This window comes from Nuphar pumila, chromosome 8 (genome assembly GCF_984573655.1).
Source record: "Nuphar pumila chromosome 8, dmNupPumi1.hap1.1, whole genome shotgun sequence".
Lineage (NCBI taxonomy): Eukaryota > Viridiplantae > Streptophyta > Magnoliopsida > Nymphaeales > Nymphaeaceae > Nuphar > Nuphar pumila.
In genome coordinates this window covers 10,465,787-10,490,771 of record NC_143256.1, presented here as the reverse complement: position 1 = coordinate 10,490,771, position 24,985 = coordinate 10,465,787, and the positions used below count along the sequence as shown (strand labels likewise).

The following is a 24,985-nucleotide window of genomic DNA, read 5'->3' as shown; positions in this document are numbered from 1 at the left end:
AGCGGACCGGGGGGCGACGGGCCGGGCGGCGGAGGATTGCGTCGGGCGGCAGAGGATTGCGTTGGGCAGGTAGGAGAGACAAATCAGGAAAGAGGAAAAAGGGCTCTGATTAGGGATTTACGCGAAAATTAGCTACGGATTTGGCGACGGACTAATTTTGTCGCAACGCCATCATAAATTTAAATGATCAGTTAGCGACGAAATAATGTCGTCGTTACGTAGCGACAAAAAAATGTTTGTCGCCAAATCCGTCACTAACCGTCAAGTGTGTTGCGACAAAAACTTGTCGTCGCTCAGCCGTCGCTAACTAGTGATGGAGGTAGTGACAGAAGGGTTTCGTCGCTAGTTCCGTAAATATTACAAATCTTAGCAACGAATTTGTTTCTCTCGGTAATCTGTCGCAAGTTGACGACGAAAAAAATTTGTCGTAAATATTCGTCGCTAATTGACAATTTTCTTGTAGTGGTGGAGGCAAGTATTGTGGAGCGCTCATAGGTGACGTTGGTGCGCACTGACTACCTCATCAAGTCCAGTGATATTGGGGCACCGTGATGCAGAGATCCTTCTTCACGAGTTTTTTTTATTTTAAAATGGGGGAGATGCTTTTCGACCCAAATAAAATTAACGGTGTAATGTACGCTGTTAACCCAAAAGGATGCTCATGGTATCGTCAAACGACTGTTGGACCCCATGAGAGAGAGAGAGAGAGAGAGATCCAATAACATTGCCAAAAACAGGACCCCTGGACCAACGAAAGTTAGGCCCAAGACCAGATAGAGAAACAAAGCATAAAAACACAAAAACAGGAGAGAGAGAGGGTATTAATCCTGGGTATTAATGGGGCTGCAACTGACAAAATGAATGCGGGACACCACAACTCCCTCCTCTTAGATTAATAGGAGTTGTCCCCGCGTCAATCGCTCGATGCCCTCACTCCCTTTCCCCACGAACCTTCCTGCATTTCTCTCATTCGCTCTCGCCTTCCTCCTCGTCCTCCCCTGTGTGTGGGGAAACTGGCGATATGACTACCCCTACCGAGATCCTTCTCTCCAGGGGCACCCGCTTCTCTTCCCTGCCCGACTCCTACGTTCGACCCCCATCCCAGAGGCCAAGGCTCTCTGAGGTCAAGCGCTTCCACGAAATTCCCGTCATCGACCTCGCCTCACCCGATCGGATCGAGCTCATCCGCCAGGTTCGAGCCGCCTGCGAGTCCTACGGCTTCTTCCAGGTCTGTGTGTGCTTCTCTCATCACTTTAACAGTGTTGCCAAAAATTTGGCTCACTTTGCTGCTGCGTATTTACTTTGAGGTTAATTTATGTGCCAGATTGTGAACCATGGACTGCCTAAACAGCTGGTCGAAGACATGCTATGCATCGCTCGTGACTTCTTCAATCTGCCCATTGAAGAGAAGATGAAGTTGTACTCCGACGACCCGTCTAAGAAGCTCAGGCTCTCCACCAGTTTCAACTTGAAGAAGGAGACCGTCAACAACTGGAGGGATTTCCTTCGTCTCCACTGTCACCCTCTGGAGGAATTCATTCATGAATGGCCCACTAACCCCCTTAATTTCAGGTAACTGAATTATTCACTATTTGGTTGTACAAAGGTGGTCAACAAGTAGCATAACAGAAAAGGAAGAGGGTAGCTATTTAGCTACCGACAAGCCATTAATTCCTCTGAGCTTGCTAAATTAGCAATCTTTTTTATGACATGGGTTTGCTCTGCATTCAGGGCGGTGGTTGGGGAGTACAGTAAACAATCAAGAGAGCTCGCCCAAAGAGTGATGCAAGTCATTTCTCTAAGCTTAGGTCTCAAGGAGGACTACTTACAAAAGGCACTGGGCTCACAAGCCCAGCACATGGCTATCAATTACTACCCACCCTGTCCTGAGCCCGAACTCACCTATGGCTTGCCCGGACACACCGACCCCAATGCCCTCACAATTCTCCTCCAAGATGGGGTTGCTGGGCTGCACGTCTTCAAAGATCAGCAATGGCTCGCCGTCGATCCCTTGCAGGACGCCTTCGTCGTAAACATAGGCGATCAGATACAGGTACGAACTTGAGATTCCCAAAACTAGTGTTGCTCAATTCTTTGAATTATCAAGTCTCTCTGAAGAAGTAAATTAAGTTGAACAAAAATGCTAATGCAGGCGTTAAGCAACGGTAGGTATCGAAGCGTATGGCATCGAGCGGTCGTCAATTCGGAGAAGGAGAGAATGTCGATCGCCTCATTCATCTGTCCCGGCTCTGATGCCATGATAGAAGCATCAGAAGAGCTTGCCAGTGATGGGGGAGGCGGACGTGTTTACAGGAGCTTCACCTACGACGAGTATTACAAGAAATTCTGGAGCCGGACTTTGGATGACGATCACTGCTTAGAGTGCTTTAAGAGATGACTCAAGTGTGTTACAACGTGATTGCACATCTGCTAAAGGTAATCACCCACCCATAGTGACAAACGTTTTTATCGGCAATTTCTCGTTTTTCAAAAACTCGTGAGAAATTGAAAAAGTTTCATGAATCTCATGTTTTTTTGGACAAAATCTCGGCAATAAAAAAATAAATTAAAAAATATACAATTTATTTTTTATAAGAAAATATTAATACAAATTATTTAAAAATAAAAATACATAATTTTTTTTGCGATAAATAGTTGTTTAAAACATAAATATCGCTTTTAAATCGAGGTATTTATATGTTTTTCATAAATCTTGTGATATTTTGAAAATGCCGTGAGAAATTGCCATTTTAAACTTTCAGGCAATTTCTCATGATATTATTGCAAGATTTTTCATAAATCTCACGATATTTGTCACTATGCATCCACCCCGAGATACAACCTATTAGCTGCAGGACCCAACAGCAGATGATGGGTCATAAGGTGCATTATCGCCAAAAGATGTGCAATCACATTGCACTTGTTCTACCCTCCACGTGTGTAGGGCCAATCCTACAGAGTTCCAACCTCGTTAGGCAGTTTCAGCCCCCATACCGATCGAATGTTTTCTTTTTTTTTATTTACTTTCTGTTGTGTACTTTTTTTCTTAGTTTGCACTTGTGAAATTTTTTAATCACATTGCTCGACGTTCTCTTCAGCCAGTTGGCACCCATGATGAACCCAGGCCTCAAGTCGATAGTTAGCACGACTTTGAACCTAGTAAATACCAGAATATGGACACTGTATGGAGTTAGGGGGTTGATTGCTCTCATCATAAGTACAAACCCCCTCTTTCTTTTATAAGGGGAGCAGTGGACAGTTACGTGAACATGGTCTCTCTACATTCATGTAACCTCCACCCACTTAAAGCTATTAACTCCCCACTATTAGACACTAACCCACTACTTTTAATGTGTCAAACCGGGTCACATATGGGTTGAACTCAAACATGAAATGTCCAACATTCTCTCACTTGACCCATTGACACTAAAAGTGCTATAAATTAAGGTTTATACCATTATCTCGATTTAATGAGCTCACATGATCACAATAATGAATCATATGAGTCATGGATATGAACACATTTTTATGAAATGTCATATTTCTATGTACTACAATACAATTTATTATGAGTGTTTTAGCATGTAAGATTACCTTTATGAATAGATTGGTCTCTAACTCATTCTATTGCTCCTTTAGTATTATTCTATTATTCTTTCTAACCAAATGAAAGATTCTTTATACAAAATCAACAATACACAAAGTCACAGAGAATGAATTCATTTTCATAAATGTTATCACATATAATGTATTGTCATACATCATAAGGAATAAAAAGACCCATCCCATTTACTTGTTGGGAATACAATGTCAGTGCTCGCCCTTTAGTAAGGGGATCCACAGTCATTTTCTTCATCCCAATTGTAACAATACATATCAGATGATTTTCAGTCCTTTCTTTAACAACAACATATTTTAACTTCATGTATCGACATGAGGTTGGACTCTTATTTTTATTTGAGAAGGACATGACTGCTTCATTATCATAAAAGATTTTTAGCAGTTTCTCAATAGAGTCCACAATACCAAGGCCCATATAAAAGTTTCTTATCCAAATAGCCTGAGGCAAAGTCTTGTATAGAGAAATAAATTCTGCCTCCACGGTATGAGCAGTAGTTGTAGACTGCTTTTCACTTCTCTATGAAACAGTATCACCTGCTAGTAAGAAGATGTATCCAATAGTAGATTTTCTAGTGTAAAGACATCCTTCCAAGTCTGCATCAAAGCATCCAATGAACTCTAGGTGGTCAGCTTTTCTGTAGGTCAACATGTAGTCCTTCGTTCCTTACAAATAACGCATGACCTTCTTCGTTGCTTTTCAGTGCGCAATGCCAAGATTTGATTGATATCTTCCAAGCATTCCCACAACAAATGTTATATCAGGTCGTATGCAAGTTTGCACATACTACAAACTCCCAACCACTGAAGTATATGGGATAGTTTCCATTTGAGCATTTTCGTTATCATCTTGACGATAGTCCTTTAGGTTTATTTTATCCCTTTTCACTATGAGTGTCAAACTAGGAGAACAATTCTGCATTGTATATCTTTTAAGAACCTTATTGGTATAGGATTTCTGAGAGAGGCCAATGACATACTTAGTTTTGTCATGACAGATCTCGATTTCAAAGACATAAGTGACCTCACCCATGTCATTCATATCAAAATGAGAGAAAAGAAAATCTTTTATCTTATGTAATAGACTCAAATAATTAGTTGCAAGAAGAATATCGTCAACATATAAAATCAAAATTATGAACTTACTCCCACTAGTCTTTATGTGAATGCATTGATCAATAATATTTTCAGCGAATCCAAAGTTCATAATTACCTGATTGAACTTTTTATACCATTGGCGGGAGGCTTGTTTAAGTCCATAAATTGACTTCTTCAACTTGCAAATTAAATTATTCGAGTCATTTACACTGAAATTAGAAGGTTGTTTCATGTATACCTCCTCTTCTAGATCCCTATTCAGAAAGACAATTTTCACATCTATTTGGTATAGTTCTAAATTAAAATGAACTACGAGGGCCATGATTATTTTCAACAATTTCTTAGTTAAGACAGGAGAAAAAGTCTCATTATAATCAATGCCTTCTATCTGTGTGAAACCTTTTGCAATAAATCTAGCCTTGTACCTCTCCACTTGACTTTTAGAGTTTATTTTGGTCTTATAGACTCACTTACAATAAACAGATCTAACTCTATCAGGTTGAGGTATAAGATCCCACACTTATTTCTTTGCTATAAAATCAAGCTTTTTTTTCATGACATTGATCCAATATATTGATCTTTCACTTTTAGTGGCTTCTGCAAAGGTGAAAAGATCATCATCAATATCTATAAAATTATTAGACTCTTATAAAGACACCACATAGTCTGTATGGATAGTGTATTTTCTAGTCCTTGTAGACCTTTATACAAGTATTACATGTGATTTAAAATGAACTTTTGTATCATATTATTGTTGTATGTCCTCATCAACAACTGACTCTATTTGGAATTGATGTTCATTGACTAGACTTTACCTGACATTATCCAAAGAGACAATGACAGAAAAAACTAAGTCTTTATCTTAAACAAGTATGAAACCTGAATCCTGCATTTCCTCAAAATCAATATTTCGAGATGCATCTATCATATTTTTAAGAAATCTTGCTTTATCTGTTTTCACTATTTGTGGTGTATGAGATGAACAATAAAACCTAAAACCCTTTGATCTTTTTGGATAACCAATGAAAAATCTACTAATCGTCCTAGGATCAAAGGCTTTTATATATGGGTTATACAATTTAGCTCTAGCTGGATATCCTCATATGCACATATATGACAAGAACGGTCTTTACTTATTTATAACTCGTAACGAGTCTTTTAAACAACTTCCATAAGAATCTTATTCAAAATATGCATTGTTGTCTTAAGAGCTTCACCCCATAAGGTCAATGAAATATTTTAGCGATTCAATGTCGCTCGAACAATTTTTTAAAGCGTATAATTTCTTCTTTCAGCTACACTATTCTGGTAAACACTACCAGGCATGGTATACTGAAATATAATGCCTTCTTATTTTAGAAATCATGCTAATGACATCTTTTTGTCTCATCTCAGTAAAACGACCATAATATTCACCACCTCTATCAGACCTGACAACCTTAATAACTTTATCAGTTTGTTTATCTATTTGTTTCTTGAAGTCCTTAAAAACCTGCAAGACTTCTGATTTTTTAAATAATAAGTAGAGATAAATATATTATGAGTAATCGTCTATAAAGGTAACAAAATATTTTTTACCTGTATAACATGGTAAAAAAGGTCACACATATCTGTATGCGCTATCTCCAACTTTTCATTGCAGCGTTTGGCATCTTTCTTATATGTATTAGATTGCTTAGCCTTTATACAGTCAACACATGACTTTATGTTTGTGAAATCAAAGGATCCAAGGATTCCCTCTTTCACGAGTCTTTGGATTCTCTCTTTCGAGATATGTCCAAACCTTCGATGCCAAAGCAAATATGATTGATCTTTCTTTAAGCCACGTTTATTGTTAATCAATATGTTCTTAATAGAATAAGATTCTTGAATTTGGACTTCAGTTTTTAACCGATACAAACCATGACACACATATATAGAACCCACATTAACAAAAATTTTAATAATAGAAAGCTTAGAATTTTCAAATTTAAATTTAAAACCAAATTTATCAAGTTTTGAATTTGAAATCTGGTTTCGACTATAGAATGAAACATAAAATGTATCAACCAAATATAAAATGAATCCTGATTCCTATACTACTATGTAGGTTCCAACGTTCTTGACATGTGAACGCATCTTATTTTCTAAGACGATATTTTTTTCATGCTTTGTTGGTTTCTTTTTGTTCAGAAATGCCAGCAAAGAGTTGACAATGTACACCGTGGCATCAGAATCAATCCACCAACTATGCAATGAAACATGAATCAAATTGCACTCATGAGAAATAAATGATTTATTATCTTTATTTTTGAGCTAGTTTTTATGCTTCAAGTAGTCCACCTTCTTATGTCCCTTCTTCTTATAGAAGAGACACTTTATACAAGAGCCTCCTGACTGGAATTTAGCTTTCGCCTGAGAATTTGAACTCTTCCCAGCGACTTTCTTCTGATTCTTCCTCTTGAAGGAGCTTTTCTTTAGCCATGACCTCTGTTTTTCCTTATAAGAGGTCATATGTGCACTGAGCACCCTCTCTCCCTTCAGTCTCTTATCTTTTTCAACACTTTTTGACAATAGGTCATTGAAAAATCACTCATGATTATGTGTTATAGGAGAATTTAAAGGGTCCATATTCAGAAGGAAACAAAGTCAAAATTAGATGGATCAAGAAAGAGTCAGAAATGGTGAACTTTATATCATTCAATCACTATAAGAAACATGTGGATTAGCGACAACCTGAATTCGTCGCTAATCCATCGCTAAACAGTTTAGCGACGAATTAGTGTTGGATTAGAGATGGATAGCTTTCATCGCGATTTTTTCGACGCTAAGTAGCGACAAAACTTATGCGTCGCTAATCCGTCGCTAATTTACGATGGATTAGCGATGGAAATGATCTGTCACGAGTCTGTCACTATTTTAAATTAGCGATGAATAATATCTGTCGCGAGTCCTTCGCTATTTTAAATTAGCAACGAATAATATCTGTCACTAATCCGTCGCCACCGGCAAGTCAAGATCCATATAACCTAGAGTGAACAAGACTATTTCTTTTCAGTCTAAAAAATTAGATCTGTCTAAAAGGAAAATATTACTAGAACCGTCGATAAGAAAAGAACTTGATACAATAAAGAACGAAAGATAAAACTTTATTATTGTTCAGATGAGATTTGTGATGAAAAGGTAAAAGTGAGACCCTTTATTATTCACCTTTTCTGAGACAAGCATGGTTGAGTTATTATCGTTCAACTTTAGTGGAAACGACAATACTTATAGTTGCTTTATCTCTTCAATTCACAAGGAATTGCGTTTAGTTGGTGAAACTAACAGATCATGTAACCAGAGGTAATTCAGTAATGTACCTTTGGGTACGAACATGCTTCGTGGGCTGAAATACATATCTGTTATAACACCCTATGTGAATTTGGAACACACCCACCTACCTTTGGGTAGAATTGTTATTTCATAAACTCATACACAATTATAATAACGAATCTTAATATGGTCCAAAGAATCCTTAATCAACACCACTCCGAACACTTTGGTGATTGTATGAATCAGTCAATCAAGATCGTTTTTCAAAAATATATTCGTAAAAATACTCGATCCAAAACTCAAAACCCATTAGGGTTAAAAAACACAGAAGCAATTTTCAGTTTATGAAAAATCAGAAACCAAAAATCACCGCTCGCATTTGGGGGGGGGGGGGGGGGGAGAAGTTGAAGAGCCTCATCGGAGTTGGTGACCTCCGGCAAGGCACCATGGATCCAGGCCACCGGCAAATATCACCCCCCTCCCCCCCCTCAGCGAAGCACCCTGACATCACCCCTTCTCGTCGGATGAGAAAACAAAGCCTTTCAGTTTCCAAGAAATCGAACATCGGCCAACCACCAATACAAATGGTCCTGCTGGCAAAGGCTACTCCACAACATCCTTCAATTGTCGACGAGACCTCCCCACCAGCGAAAGGTAAGGAGACTAACTTTTCCCCTAAATCTCTTGCCAGCAGCGCTGACGAAACCGCCAGCGATCGAGGATTTAGGGTAAGGAGACTAACTTTTCCCCTAAATCTTTTTCTCAATGACGAGCCACAATGAAAAAATGTTATTTTTTTAATTTTATTATGGTTAGTCACTCCACCGGCAACCGATCGAGGTTGTCGGCTGCCAGTCGGTCGATGCTTTCGACGGTAGCGGTTCAACTATGCCTGGCAGCTACCGCAACAATGGATCCATCAATGAATGCGGTAGCGTAGACTGATGGCAACAGTTGTAGCAGGCATGTCCTGGTTTCCCCTTTCGTCTTGACTAAAGCCGTTTATGCGAAGGGGTACTCAGATTAGCAGAATGGGCATACATTTATGCTGGCCTAGATTCTACTACCTGCCTTGGTGACCGCAACTGTCGGAGACATGAGAATGCGAGTACACTGACATTGGCAAGTGTAAACTGAATGCTCTTGATGCACCAAAGCGTGCCCATAGCCCATATGTTGGCATATATTGCAAAACTGAATCATAGATGATAATTGCGTACTTGTAGACGCCATAAAAATGATGTGCGGGTGCTCCACGTTCAGGTCGACCATGAGCAGGACCTTGAACCCAATAAATACCAAAATGTAGGCACTGTATAAGATTAATGGACTGATTGCTCTCATCATACATACAATCCCTCTCTGCTTTTTATAAGAGAGCAGTGGACAGTTACTTAAATGTGGCTTCTCTGCTTAAAGCTATTAACTCTCCACTGTTAACCATTAACCCACCACTTTTAATGTGTCAAACAGGGTAACATATGGGTTGGACCAAACTTAAAATGTCCAACATTAATTACTAGTGTGAGGTAGGAACCTCCGTACCATATGAATGCTCTTTTTTTAATTTTTTTTCTTAAATTTCCCTCCAACCAAGTGATAGAGACGTAATCTACATTATTGGTTTTGTGGAAACTTTTTGCACTTGTCCGTTACCATGTACAAAAGATTTTTTTAGGGCTTGACAAATCAATGTCACACAATCTTTCTGTTAAAAACTCAAAAAAAAAATAAAACACAACCTGACTGCCCGTACCTAGCAAATGAAATCGATCAGGTTTGTGACATATTCAGGGAAAAAGCCTTGATGGTACTCTCTCTCTCTCTCTATATATATATAGAGAGAGTGAAAGACAGATGAGTGTATTATCAAACACAAGTGTTATATAGGACGCAACAGTATAACATGCCACGCCCGTAAACGTCGTCAATGTTAAAAGAAAGAAAAGCTTTAGAGGCGTTTTTTGAATAGCCTTTAAAAGCTATTTTTTGACGCAGACCTTTAGCGCCTGACAGATAAAAAACATTGAAAAAAAGTCACGTCAGACGCGCTTTTTCATATATACTTATTTATTTTTTATTGGGGTTTGCAATTGAAAGTATTTCTTGATGCCATTAAAAAAAATAAAAGGGAGAAAAGATGGTGAAGTAACAACGACGACAAAGCTATTGGGTTAGCACGGTTTGTTGGTATTATCTTGGCTCCTGGATGAGCTCCTATTTTTTGGCCACTCATTTTGAGATATTGTGACCATTAAATAAAAGCGCACCTAGAAGGAGGCCCTGGCTGGGCTGATGCCGTCCGCATCATGGCAACCCTACCTGGACCTAGGGGTGGCGATGGGGTAGGGTTGGTGGGTTGGCAGGTCAGCATACCTCAACATGAACCCCACTCGTTTATTAAACGGGTCAGCTGTGGCATACATGAACCCTACTCATTTATTAAATGAGTAACCCAGTTAACCTGTTTAATAAACGGCTTGAGTTAGGTAAATTGGTTGATGGGTTAGCGGGCAGGTTGGGGTCGGGTAAACGGGTTGACGGGTCAGGTTCGGGTAAACAGGTTGACCCGCCTGCCTACCCCATTCGATTAAACGGATTGGATTGACAAGTTGACATACCCCTAACACGAACCCAACACGTTTAATAACAGGGTTAGGTGAGTCAACCCGTTTATGACACAAACCCGTTTAAGCCAAACCCGAACCCACCTAAGAAGAGGGTTGTCAGGTTTTGCCACCCTTACCTTGACCTCCCTTCTCCCTCCATTGGCTAGGAGCTAATTTTCCCTTTTCCCCAGTTTTTCTACTGTGTAACCCATCTGCAACACCTGACCAAGTTACAGCAGCCACCAAACGTAATGAGCAAACTTTTATGACGCAATGCAGAGGGTGTTCTTCTCAAAACAATAAAACAATGCAAGAGGGTGGCTTAAAAAAATAAAATGCAGAGAGTATGAAGGCACTGGATCAAACCCTGTTGCCGCACGGGTGTCTTAGTAGCTTTTAGAGGTGGGCCACCCTCATCATAAAAAATAATATACCATTTAGATCAGGACTCATTTTAGGGATGTGAATGGTTTGGATCTAGGCATTACTGAATTCAATCATATTAAATTTAGTTTAATGGGATTCAGATTTGGATTTGGAGTCGGATGGGAAGAAACTAATACCAAATCTTAAGTCTTAACCAGATTAGCTTATCAGGCATGTTTTTTTTTTTATCTGTGGGGCACCATAATTCATCTGATTTGGATTTTGTTTTAATAATTTGTCGGATTCAGATTCGACTTGGACTCGAGCCAGAGATGCATGAATATGGGCTTTTATCAGAACTTAGATCCAAAAAACCTCATGTTTTTAGAAGCCAAGAGCCCATTATGGACCCTACATCTGAGATTGGAGGTATCAGGCCAACACCAAATCTTTATGCATAAAGTTTTAATGATGCGCTCACCTTCGGTTGGGAGGGCTCAGCTTGTATGGTAGGAGCAGTTGTGTTGTGACGTTGGACGTTCAAAACTCAATTGTATACCAGGTAGGAGTCTGACTCATGGTGGCAAATATCGCGATATTTAGGAAAATCTTGCGAGAAAAACTGTAAAAGTTTTATATGGCTAAATCTTGCCAGATTTTTTTTTGACAATTTATCGTGAAAATATCGTACTAAATATCGCGATGTCGCTGATATTTTTGTCGCACTTTTTATGTTTTTTTTTTCATAGTTCTTTCAAAATGCAAAAAATGCTTGAAACCCTAGTTACCACCAACTTACCGTCTTTGCTCTGCGAGGGGTGACTGCAACCGGCAACTGCAACTGGTACTCTCTCTTTCTCTTCCCTTCTCCTGAGTCCTCTCTTCTGTAGGTGCGTTTTTTTCGTCGATGGGCAAGAGGTGTACACATTTTTGTTTTCCTGTTTGTGTACACATTTTTGTTTTCCTGTTTGTGTACACACCAGTGACCTCTCGCCTCCCTGCCTTTTTTTTCGCTAATTCTTTCAAAATTGTTTGTTCACTTCTTCCCTGTATAATGTGTACTGGATTCCTCAGTCACTACCGTTGTACATATACCGACCCATACAATGGGGCATGCTCTGTTTCTGCTTTGACTGCTTAAATGGAGCTTGCGCATGCAAAACAATAATGGAATGCTTCTTTATCTTTGAAAGTTGTAGTGCTATTGGTCATTTTGTATAGAAAGCAACAAGAACTAGTACCCATAAATTGCTCATAATCTGAACCTTGCTTTGGTAAGTTATGAGAGGTACAAACATATTGTTAGACTTTGAATACTCTTGGATACTTTTGATTTCCATTTCTTGTGTTGGGTAGTAAGGTATATACTGTTCAATTGTGGAAAACATTTCCTGTATGAACATCACCTATTGATTTGAAGGAAGGCCTCAAACCAAGTTAGGATTATTTTGATTTTCTTTTAGTGTCGGGTACTGTTCAATTGTGGGAACCATTGAGAAGTTTTAAGGTAACTTTGGAAGAAAAGTTCTTAATGACTGTGCATAAATGTTGTTAGTAGTATAACATCCTTCAGCTCTTATGCTTTGACATCAGGGGAAACTAAGGTTCTGATCAGAAAAATGACTTAGATATTAGAAACGGCTACAAAAACATGCAAATTATTTGTACCCTTTTTGCTTATTTTGTTTTCTTGCTTTTCTGTTGTGACAAATACAGGCCTTGAGACTTGATGCAAGCAAATGAAGGGGCAGAAATTTGACATGTTGAGTGATGTTGTTAACAATTCAAATGCAGATATTTGATTTGGAGTGCTAAACTGTTTTCTGGAAGTTGGTGTTAGTTGTTTAACAGAGATTGCTTGATGGAGAACATAACTTTTTGGTCTTGATCCAAATGTTCAAACAACAGATCAAGCTGAGCCTGGATTGCTTTATATGTGATTTGAGAGTTTACAACAAATCCATAATGGAGTTACCAATTAACATCTTCACTTCCGTCTATCTGCCATCTTCTGTTAAATATCAACTATGTCATCCTTTTTCCTTTTTCTCGTTACTTCTTGCTATTATGACATTTTGGCTTTTTTCCTGTTTTAGTTTTTTGAAATAGGGTTTTGCATCTCTTCTCAAGTGTGGTGAACTTGTGCCATTGACTGACTGAATAATAAGGCCCTTCCTCATGTCTGTAATTTAACTGAAGCTGCTTTATAATTGTTAAAACTTGTATTGAAGGAGGATCCTGATAGGAACAAATTTCAAATTGCAACTCAAGTTGCCAGCCTTCATCTTTTTAATGTGGGTGCCAGCAACCGTAACTTTTGCTTTTGTCTTATGTTACAAACCACACTGTCTTGAGTAGTATTTCAGGAATGAATTTTCATGCATGATTTTTATGTAAACGAAAAATATTTCTTTCTTCTTCCTCTAGAGACTAAAAATGGGTTTGTTGTTTGTCTAGTGTTCTGGAAACACTTGGCACTTAGTGCCCCCCCTGATCCCAATGATATGTGACTTTGGTGAGCATGAGGTGAGTATCTTCAATAACTTATGATATTCTGGCTTTGTGAGAGCACTGAGTTTTGTTAGCTCGATGTAGCATTACTTTAGTGTATGATGAAACAACTTGAAGCATGATGGTAATAATTCAGATGAGTATTTAGGGAGGTATTAAAGGCTTACAAGTTTATTTATCTAACCATTACCTCGACCTTGTAGCCTATTCCTTAGGTGTTGGCTGTTTTTTGCATGCTTTCTCACATGTTTATATGATACCAAGATTGTACCATAAGATGCTTTGAGTAGAATCACAACAAAAGAAATTTGTCTACTAATCATTGTTCATTTTAGTGATAAAGTGTACACAGCTGCAAATTAGGCTAGCTTTTTTGTCCATTAAATTCAGTTTGATTACATAGCATGCCCCATTAGTGCATGCAAAATGTTCTATTTTGATGCATTCTGCCAAATATTTGATGTGTTTTGATGTATTTTAATGATGGATTTAAGTACAGGAATATAGGAAAATTAATTTTGAAACAGAGCATGCCTCATTGTGAATTTTCTGTAACATTGTTATTTTAATTTAATGTTATTGAATCCATCATTAGGTACTTTGAGTTATTTGGGTGCCCCTACTAAATTCAACCTATAGATAGTTTTATATTTATACATATCATTTATTTTATTTTTACTATTCTACGTAAGAAAAAAGATGAGGAGACCTAAAGATGCATTATGGAACCATACTACACTACAATCAGATGGTCAATTACTTTGCAACTATTGTAAGGTAGACTTTATTGGGAAAATAACACAATTTAAGTATCATCTTGCGGGTATACCAAATAAGGATATTTGCCAGATGTGAAACATCTAGCATTGGCTTTAATTCATGAAGTAGAGTCCAAGCCATGAAGGAAAAAATCAAAGCTCACAAGTTATTTGTCTCCTATTGAAAGCGGCCCAGATTCTACTTTTATAAGAATTTTTTATACTTCTCCAACTATTAGTATGGATCAACGAATTATTTTAAATGCTTTTATAAAGAAGAAAAAGAAAGAATATGCAGATATGTGTATAGCAAAATGTATTGTTATGAACAATTTGCCTTTTAGGTTGGCTAGAGGTAATGCATTTAAGAAGGTTAATGCCAATGCAAATTATAGACTTGGTTATACCTCTCCAAGTAGTGAAACAATTAGAACAAAATAACTTCAAAACCTAAAAGGATACGTTGTAACATTTATTGATGAGGTAAAAAAATCATTATCGTTATCAGGATGCGCTTTAATGTCTGATATATGGACAAATAAGAAAATTTGTTCACACATAAATATTTTGACCTTATGCCCTAAAGGCACAATATTTTTAGAATCTAAATATGCTAAAGGGCCAAAAGCTAATGAATATATATCAGTTACTATTGAAGAAATTGGATCAGATAAAGTAGTTCAATTTGTGACGGATAATGGCTCAAATTACTTGAAAGTAAAGGCTGCAGTGGAGGTAAGAGTCCTTCGTATTTTTACATCATCTTGTACTACATACTGTATTGATTTAATGCTTAAAATTTGTGATAGATTGCCTAATTTCTCTCATATATTATTAAATGAAAAAAGGATTACAAGTTTCATATATAAATCATAATTAATTTTGCAACTTATGACAAATTATATAAATGATAGAGAGATACAAAGGCCTGCTCGTTTTGCTACTAATTTTTTATGTTTGCAATCAATATTAAAATGAAAGATAGGTTAGAGTTTTTTGGTTGCCTCTTCTGAATGAAGAAATTTAGAAAATGTTAAGGAGGAGAAGGCAAATATGTGATTGATATTATATAAGGAGAGGAGTTTTGGAAAAACAAAAGAGAAATAGTAACAACAACAAAACCACCTATAAAACTTTTGAGGATGGTAGATGAGGATGGTTCTACCATAGGTTACTTTTATGAAGGCACAAATCGTGTTAAAAAAAAATAAAAAGTTTTTATAAATATCGAATAGATAAGTATCTACAAATATAGGACATCATTGATGCTCGATGGGAGGTCAACTTGAGAAGTGACTTATATGTTGTTGTTGGGTATTTAAATCCATATGTGATAAGGATTGAAGAAAATGATGAAAAAGATGGTTGATAAGGAAGATAACAAGGATGAACTTGCTTTAGAATTGATTTATTATCATTCAAAAGATCCAAAGATCTTTAATGAGATTATAATATCTCGTCTCCGTACTTAGTCAACCATGCAGTGCATCTGCATATGAAAGAAATTGGAGTGCATTTGAAGTGGTAGATACGAAAAAGAGAAATCGTCTTAAGCCAACAACTCTTATTGATCTAGTTTATGTGAGGATGAATATGCACATACAGAAGACTTCCATTGGAAAAGAAGCAAAAGATTTTTGGCGTATTATTTATTACGACATTGATGCATTTGCATATAACTCAATTGAAGAAAGGAATAAAGAAGAGGAAACATAAGATAAGGAAGAGGAGGATGAAAGCATTGATGGCCAAAGAATGGATAAAGACACTTTTGATTCCATTTTTTATTTCTTAGTTAATAGCAAGTGAATAGTTTTTTTGTATAAACTTTAATCGTTATGATGTTTGTTTTCTCATGAACTTGTGATCATTTACTTTTTGTTTTTTATACTTGATTATTGATACTTAATGTATAATGATTTAGTTGATGCTTGATATTTATTTGATGGAAGTACATTTGATGCGTATGCTTGATACTTATTTGATGTTTGATACTTTTTAGATAGGGTTAGTGGGATTGAAAATAAATTTTATATTTTTTTTTATATAAAATTATTTTATTTTATTTTATTTTTATATTTTTTTAAAATTTATTTGATTTTGATTTTTTTCTGAAGGTTTTGCCAAAAAAACTTGAGAAATATTAAAAAAAGTTGAAAAATCCCCAAGAAATTGGAAGCAGATCAGGTCATGCTGAACATGAGCGTTTTTGCTCATGCTGACATCTTGGTCATCCGATTTGCATTTTTAAAAGCTCAAAAGTGCGTTTTTGCTCATGCTGACATCTTGGCCATCCGATTTGCATTTTTAAAAGCTCAAAAGTCAACAAAACCACGTGGCATTCATCCAAAATGCAAACAGACGGCCACGATGTCCGCATGAGCAAAAACGCTCATGTTCAGCATGACCTGATCTGCTTCCCAAGAAATTCACTGCCGAGAAATTGCCATTTTAAAATTTTGTCACAGTGGACTGACTAACCCCAACTTGCCTTTTAAAAAAACAAAAAAAAAAAACATGTTGCAGCTGCATGATATGTGTTAACCAACTAGCTCCACAAATTAAGCTGTCACAAGGGCAAGCTATATAGGATTTGATGCCTAGGGGATATCTACGACATGACACATGCATGGACAAGCCACTGTTAGACACTTGGTACTGTTTAGTCACAAGTAACTTGTTCATCGATATCATCCAAATAAGAGTATAAATCCTTATGACTTGCTGCATGTTCTTGAACATAGCATCACTAAATTTTTGTCTCTATAATGCTTCGACATGACAACGGAACTCAAAATTCCATACTTAGCTACAACATTTTGAGAGAGAGAGAGAGAGATATGTCACAGTGGCCCTGTGTCTCTAGTGACACGAACAGACACACCGACACAAACACTGACACATATGGTTATTATTTTAATATATTTTAGTAAAAAATTAATAATTAAATATAAAAAATATTTTTATTTATTACAACAACAAACAACAACTACGCCTTCATCCCAAAACAATTAGGGTCAACGATATGAACCAACAAAGAAAATCATTCTGGGTCTTCCATATGAATCCTTCTCCTCCATTCATTTCTATCCAATGCCATGTCCTCGGTGAGGTTCAAAGCATTCATATCCTTTCCTATCACCTCCATCCATGTCTTCCTAGGCCTACCCCGACCTCTTTTAACTAATATATTTTCCCATTTCTCCATCCTTCTAACTGGAGCATCATTAGGCCTTCGCAAGGTTTTAAAACCCGTGACTCAGAACTCGACTCGTTCTTTATTGACTCGTGACTCGGCGGGTCAACTCGGTGACTCGGACCGGGTTTTGTTAACTTTTGATTTTAAAAGAAAAACAATATCTAATTTGTCTGAAACCATGTTTTTGAGTAAACAGTCTCCAAATGTCTGTAAGAATATAAAAAAAACTGCAAAGAGCTATAGAGGTTTGCTTGAATAATTGAATTTGATATCTATACAAGCACTTTGACAGTCAATTTGTCATGTGCCACAGAAATCTGGGAGTTTAAAGATTAAAAGTTTATTAGATGTAGAACAGTTGGTCACGACAAGCAAAAATTCATTAATTTTGCTAGTTTAAGTCCCGACTCACAAACCATTTCATCAGCTTGCAGAAAGTACTAGACTCTTTTAGCCTTACTCAAGACCTGGTTCTCCATTTCAACAGTTTATCTGATTTTTCATATCAATCCCAATTTTGAGGTAAACAAGGTCTGAAACTGAAAATAGACCATTTTTTATTTGACAAAAGCAAATGCATACAAAAATCTCCTGGTTTTGCCAATAGAGTAAGTTTTTCAATGTATGTTTTTACACAGTCAATTGTACATACAATCTATTAGAACACAATTTTTTTTTTCAAATAGTTTGTCAACATGTAAGCAAGTTTCTCAAGGGCTTCACAAATCAACTTGCACCTATGATTTTTCAACTAGATTGTACAGACAGTAAACAGTAGACTGCATATATGTATATATATCATTACCATTTGAAACTCAAAAAACAAATTTCAAACATCCCAGAACTCGCCCGAGTCAGGCCGAGTCAAGCCCGACTTTTGGCAAACCGAGTTTGCCTTGCCGGGTTGACTCGCTGGAGGGCCGAGCCGAGCCGAGTCAACGAGTTGACTAGGCGAGTTTTAAAACACTGGGCCTTCGTCGAATATGTCCAAACCACCGTAAACGATTCTCTCTCATCTTATTTTCAATGGGTGCAACGCCTACGTTCTTACGTATCTCCTCGTTCCGAATCTTATCTTTTATTGTATTTCCACACATCCATCTTAGCATACGCATCTCAGCTACACTCATTTTTTGAATATGATGTCTATTGGCAGCCCAACATTCCGTACTATATAGTAAAGCGGGCCTAATAGTCGTCCTATAAAACTTTCCCTTCAACCACAACGGCATTCTACGATCGCACAACACTCCAGTTGCACTCTTCCATTTTATCCACCCAACCTTTATCCTATGATTTACATCTTCATCAATTTATCCATACTTTTGAATGATAGATCCCAAATATTTGAAAGAATCATCCACCGGTATTTCTTGCTCCCCAAGCTTCACTACACTCCCATCACTACTTCATTGCTTACTAAATCGACATTCCATGTATTTTGTCTTACTCTTACTCAACTTAAAACCTCTTGCTTCCAATGTCTGTCTCCATAATTCTAACTTAGCATTAACCCCAGCTCTAGACTCATCAATCAAAATAATATCATCAGCAAACAACATACACCACAACACATTTTCTTGAATTGATCTCGTAAGCTCATCCATCACTATAGCAAATAGGAAAGGGATTAAAGCAGATCCTTGATGTAACCCAACCGTTATAGAAAAATTGGTTGTCACTCCTCCACAAGTGCGGACATTGGTTACTACTCCTTCATACATATCTTTAATTATACTAATGTACTTGAGAGAAACACCTTTATTAAAAATATTTTTATTTATTAAAAATTTAAATTTTTTATGTCCTCGTGTTCTATTTTTGAAAAAAAAAATCAAACTTACAAGGTTAGCCCACATGATATGACCTAGTGTCTACATATGTTTGAGAGATAGAGATGTTAAAGATGATCCATATCCAATTGGTTCCTTGGATCTTGATTCAGATTCACAAGAAGAAGCCCAGGTTGTGAAAAGACCCAGTCCTCCTAAGAGTCCCAATCTCCCTTAACCAACAAGACCCTTTTAAGAACAAAACACTTATGTTAAGAAGACATTTGTAATCAGGACTCCATGCATGATTGGGAGACCAACAAGGTTCTTTCCCCCTTTGTATCTTGAGGCTATAAATATACGTCTCTCTCAAAATCGTTGAAATAGAGAGAGAGTTTATCGTGGATATAAGCTCAGCCCAGAAAAACCACATAAAAGCCTTGTGTCCCTTTGTTTTTTTTTGTGTGGTTCTTGCCTTTATCAAGATATGATCCAATGTCAGATCTGAAAAAGTTTTCATGGTATTAGAGCCATGATCTTTTGAAACCCTTAATAAGTCCTTCTTAGCTATTGTATTCGGTCAGGGTGTGAGACCAGTTGGAGTCGTCAGTGTCATCGAACAACGTAGGTCGGTGAAGATCACCAATCATATGGTGTTGAATATGTTAAAATGTATCTCCAAAATCTTTGTTGTAAGTATAAATATATACACTTATATACATAGAGATACGTATACATATATATATTATATGTATATGTATCTCTATATATATATAAAAAAAAATATATATATATATATATATATATATATATATATATATATATATATATATATATATATATTTATATCCTTTTTTATTTTCTTACCCAAAAAGGGTATTCTTGTAATTTCCTATCTTACGCATATTCCATTTGGAATATGCTGTATTTTTTCATCTTTATTTTGTATTTCTTTTTTTATTATTTTTGTTTTTATTCTTTTTCATAAAAGGTGCATTGGGGGTCCCCCAATAGAGTCATTGGGGGGCCCTCAACGGTCACAAATGTGACCGTTGGGGGCTCCCCAACGACTCCTTTGGGAGCCCCCCTTTGCACCTCTTTCTTCTTGTATAAATAGGGGTGTTCCCCCTTGTTATTTCCAAGCTTGAGAGTCTCAAGCGTTTGCTCCTTTTTTATGAAATACATGCATTATTGCATGTTTGCTACTTTTACGCTTTTTGCGTATTTTGTTCAAGTGTTGTGAGAGTGTCTTCGTACACTTCTTTTATAGAGTGTTTATGCTTGTATGCGTATTGTCTTTTCATAGACATTTTCACATGGTATCAGATCTTGGTTGGTGATAGAGGATTGTGGGATTCTCTTCTCTTCAAGTGCCTCGAAAAGCGTGCCTATCTTTGGAGGTTGAAGTGGTGGATCTTGCTTCTCAAATATTTTAGAAGAATCTTGCGCAAGCTAGCATTTGAAATATTGTGTTGGTACGCCATTTCTCCTTTTCTCTTTACTTTATAATGGGCGAAAAAGAGTCTCATTTTACTCTTGGCTTCAAATTAAATGGGTCCAACTATCATATTTGGGCCGGAAACATGAAGGCTCACATAAAAGGGAAGGAGCTATGGGGTTATGTGCAAGGCACAATTCCGGAACCGGAACCCAAAATAACTATGGTAAACAGAAGCAAAATCAAGATTCTTGAAGGAGAAGAAATGGTTAAAGCTCTTAAAGAGTATTCTAAGAAACACGATGAATGAGAAAGGAATAATTTCAAGATTCTTTCTTGGTTCTTTTCATCCGTTGAAACTAAGATTAATGCCAACATTATTAAGTTCAAAAAGGCATCGGAAGCTTGGCATTATCTTGAGAAAATGTATACTTCGAGGGATCTATTTCATAAGTATTATCTTCAAAAGAAGGCTCTCTCTCTTACTTAAGGTGAAATGACTATTAGGGAATATTTTGCCGATCTTTCCTACATTTGGGATGAGCTTGCCATGCTTGAACCAAAATGGAGTGGAGAGACAATTGAACTCCGTCACAAACAACTTGAAGAAGATGGGTTCTTCAATTTTTTGAATGGGCTAAGGCCCGAATTTGAACAAATAAGGTCTTCTCTTCTATCCTCACTTACTCCTCCCTTTCTTGAAGATGTACTCACCAAATTAAGTGGTGAGGAGACTCGTATGAGTTTATGTAAACAAGGATAAAGTGTTCTTATGGTTTCTTGTAATCATGAAGAAAGCAACGAGGTCAATGTCGTATCAAGACTCGGGAACAATGTGAAAACCTATCGTCCCCCTCATTTAAAACCACAAAATCAAGGTGAAAATGGTGGGCAAAGAGGAAAAATGGACTATAGCTTCAACCTCTCTTCAAGGGAGCTACCTCCGATGCCGCCGTGTCTACTTCATCCATTCCAGGTAAAGTCTCTTGGCTTTTAGACTCCGGTGCATCTTTTCATATGTCCCCAAACATGTTTTCACTTTCTGATTACTCAAAAAATGTTTCTCCCTCTTTTGTTTCTACTGCGGATGGAACCTCTCTTGAAATTAAAGGAATAGGTAATTTTGAAACTCAAGATTTTTTTATTCAAAAAATTAGATTTATACCTAAACTAAACTTAAACCTTCTCTCTGTTTCTCAACTCTCGAACCATGGTTGCGATATTAAATTTTCTTGTGATAAATGTTTAATACAGGATCGCCGGTCCGGGAAATTGATTGGGGAAGGCTTTAGAAAAGGAGACTTATACTATATGAAATCTCTTCAAGTTCCAAAATCTTTTTGTAATGTGGCCCAAAACAAAGATATAAATGTGTGGCACAAAAGACTTGGTCGTCCTAATATCACCAAGTTGTCTTATTTACATTTTGCAAAAGACCTATGTAAAAGTTCATTTTCTTATAATAATTGTATTCTCGGAAAGATGCAAAGTTTACCTTTTGAGCAAAGAACTATGTTCTCTTCTAAAACTTTCGAAATTGTCCATTCGGATGTTTGGGGACCCGCACCTGTTGCTTCAAAAGGAGGCTTTTCTTATTATGTCATTTTTGTGGATGATTTTTCCAGATATTCGTGGATATATTTTCTTAAGTTCAAACATGAAGTTTTTTTGTGTTTTAAAACCTTCCGTTCAATGATCAAGAATCAATTCAACAGTAATATAAAGATATTTAGGAGTGATTCTGGAGGAGAATATCTCTCCAATCAATTTAAAGTATATCTTGAGGATCATGGAATTGTCTACCAAAGGTCTTGTCCTAAAACTTCTAAATAGAATGGGTTGGCCAAAAGAAAACATAGGCATATCATTGAGACCACTAGGACCCTTGTTATTTCCCAAAACATTCCTAAAAACTTTTGGGTAGAAGTAGCTCTTGCTTCTGTTTATTACCATCTAGGATATTAGGAAAAATATCCCCTTTTGAGATTTTATATAAACTTGAACCTGATTATAGTAGATTACGAGTTTTTGGGTGTAAGTGTTTTATACTTACGGATAAGAATGACAAACTCTCTCCCCAAGGCTATCTCTTGCGCTTTTCTTGGATATTCCGAAACTCAAAAAGGGTTTCGTTGTTATGATCTTCAAGATGATAAGTTGTATGTCTCTAGAAATGTAACTTTTTTAGAAAATGAAAGTGCCTTTGAAAAAAATGTTTCTCAACAAGAAAATTTTGATTATTCCTTCCTATTTGACTTATTATCTAGTAATGATGATATATCCAGTGATGATGATGTATCATCAAACCATGATGAGGAAAATGATGGTGACGTTGGTGAACATAACTCACTCAATGAACAAGAAAGTAGATTTTCAAGTGATCCTATAACCTACTCTCGTAAAAACCAAGACACCTTTAAAAGTGCTATTGACCAATATAGTGAGCTTGTTCCTACTCTCGATCACCGAAGATCTGAAAGGAATAGGAGACCTCCAACTCGTTTTGTTTCTTTTGATTCTTTCTCTCCTCGATATAAGGCTTGTCTTAGTGTCATTCACTCCTATTTTGAACCAAGGAATTTTGAAGAAGCTAAAAATGTCTAGAATGGCAAGAAGCTATGCAAAATGAACTTAATGCCCTTAAAAAGGCTGAAACTTGGGATTTCAAAACTCTACCTATAGGAAAGAAAACTATAGGTTGTCGATGGGTTTTTAAGGTTAAAACCAAGAGCGACGGATCTCTAGAAAGGTATAAAGCTCGCTTAGTGGCAAAAGGGTATGGGCAAGAGTATGAAATTGATTATGAAGAAACTTTTGCTCCTGTAGCCCGAATGGTTACAGTTAGATGTCTTATTACTACATCTATTAAAAATTGGAACATTTTTCAAATGGATGTGAAAAATGCTTTTTTAAATGGTGACCTTAACGAAGAAGTGTATATGGATGCCCCACCAGGCATGAAGATTCCTAAAGACAAAGTTCTTCATCTTCGAAAGACACTCTATGGTTTGAAACAGGCCCCCAAAGCCTGGTATGATAGGTTTACCATTGCAATGCTGGAAAATGATTTTTCCTCATGTTATACTGGCACTGCTCTATTTACTAGAAAATCAAATGCAGGGATTGTGATACTATTACTCTATGTAGATGACCTGTTAATTACAGGTGATGATGTTCAAGGAGTCAAGGGTATTAAGTCCGTCTTGACTTCAAAATTTGAGATGTCAGACTTGGGTTTTCTGACATATTTTCTTGGAGTTGAGGTTGCCTATTCGCAACGTGGTTATTTCCTATCTCAGTCTAAACTTGCTTGTGAGATTATTGACAGATCAGGAATATTTGATGTCAAAGTATGCGAAACTCCTAAAGTCGTGGGATCAAAAATGAAGATTGACGACGGTGTTCCTCTAACCGATCCTACTCCTTACAGACAGTTGGTAGGTTCTTTAATGTACCTTAGCATTACTCGACCCGATTTGTCACATGCTATACACATCGCCAGTCTGTTTCAGCACGCTCCCACAACCGTTCATATGAGTGTTGTTCTTTCGCATCATCAGATATTTGAAGGGGACAATAAATAAGGGAGTATTTCTATCTTCTACTTCTGAATTAAAATTACTTGCTTATACTGACTCAGATTGGGGAGGTGACCCTAGTAACCGTCACTCCACCACTGGTTTTTGTGTTTTCTTAGGTGAGTCCTTGATCTCATGGCGATGTAAAAAGCAACAGAAGGTCTCTCTGTCATCAACTGAAGCCGAATATAGAGCCATAGCATCTACCACCATGAAAATTGTATGGATTCGACACCTTTTGGAAGATATGAGAGTGTTTATCAAAGAACCAACAAAGCTGTGCTATGACAATAAAAGTGTAATTTATATTGCAAAAAATCACACCTTTCACGAGCGAACAAAGCATATAGAGATGGACTGCCATTATGTCAGAGAAGAATACTTGAAGAAGATCATTGATCTATCATACATGACGTCTGAGTATCAATTTGCAGACTTCTTCACAAAAACACTATGTTCGCCCAGATTTCATTTCCTTCTTGACAAACTTACGGTTATCGCACCATAAGTTTGAGGGGGGGGTGTTAAAATGTATCTCCAAAATCTTTGTTGTAAGTATGAATATATATACTTATATACATAGAGATACATATACATATATATATATTATATGTATATGTATCTCTATATATATAAATATATATATTTATATCCTTTTTTATTTTCTTACCCAAAAAGGGTATTCTTGTAATTTCCTATCTTGCGCATATTTCATTTGGAATATGTTGTATTTTTCCATCTTTA

At 36.8% G+C, this 24,985-nt stretch overlaps 1 protein-coding gene across 4 annotated transcripts in view; it reads left to right on the top strand.

The window, feature by feature from the left end:
• The first annotated feature begins 927 nt into the window (after positions 1-927).
• The window catches only part of LOC149829597 (protein DOWNY MILDEW RESISTANCE 6-like), a 36,790-nt gene continuing 12,732 nt past the window's right edge, over positions 928-24,985 (top strand). For 2 of the 4 annotated variants that reach the window (XR_016433728.1, XR_016433729.1), the window contains exons 1-6: positions 928-1,228; positions 1,325-1,572; positions 1,732-2,053; positions 2,153-2,436; positions 11,735-11,829; positions 13,443-13,511. Coding sequence is in view for 1 of the 4 variants with exons in the window: in XM_090016035.1 (XP_089872161.1) it covers positions 1,022-1,228; positions 1,325-1,572; positions 1,732-2,053; positions 2,153-2,398 (1,023 nt within the window). In the remaining 3 variants the exon portion in view is untranslated. Of the gene's footprint in view, positions 1,229-1,324; positions 1,573-1,731; positions 2,054-2,152; positions 2,437-11,734; positions 11,830-12,701; positions 13,041-13,442; positions 13,512-24,985 lie in introns of those variants that run through there. The other 2 variants (XR_016433727.1, XM_090016035.1) reach the window with 2 other exon arrangements.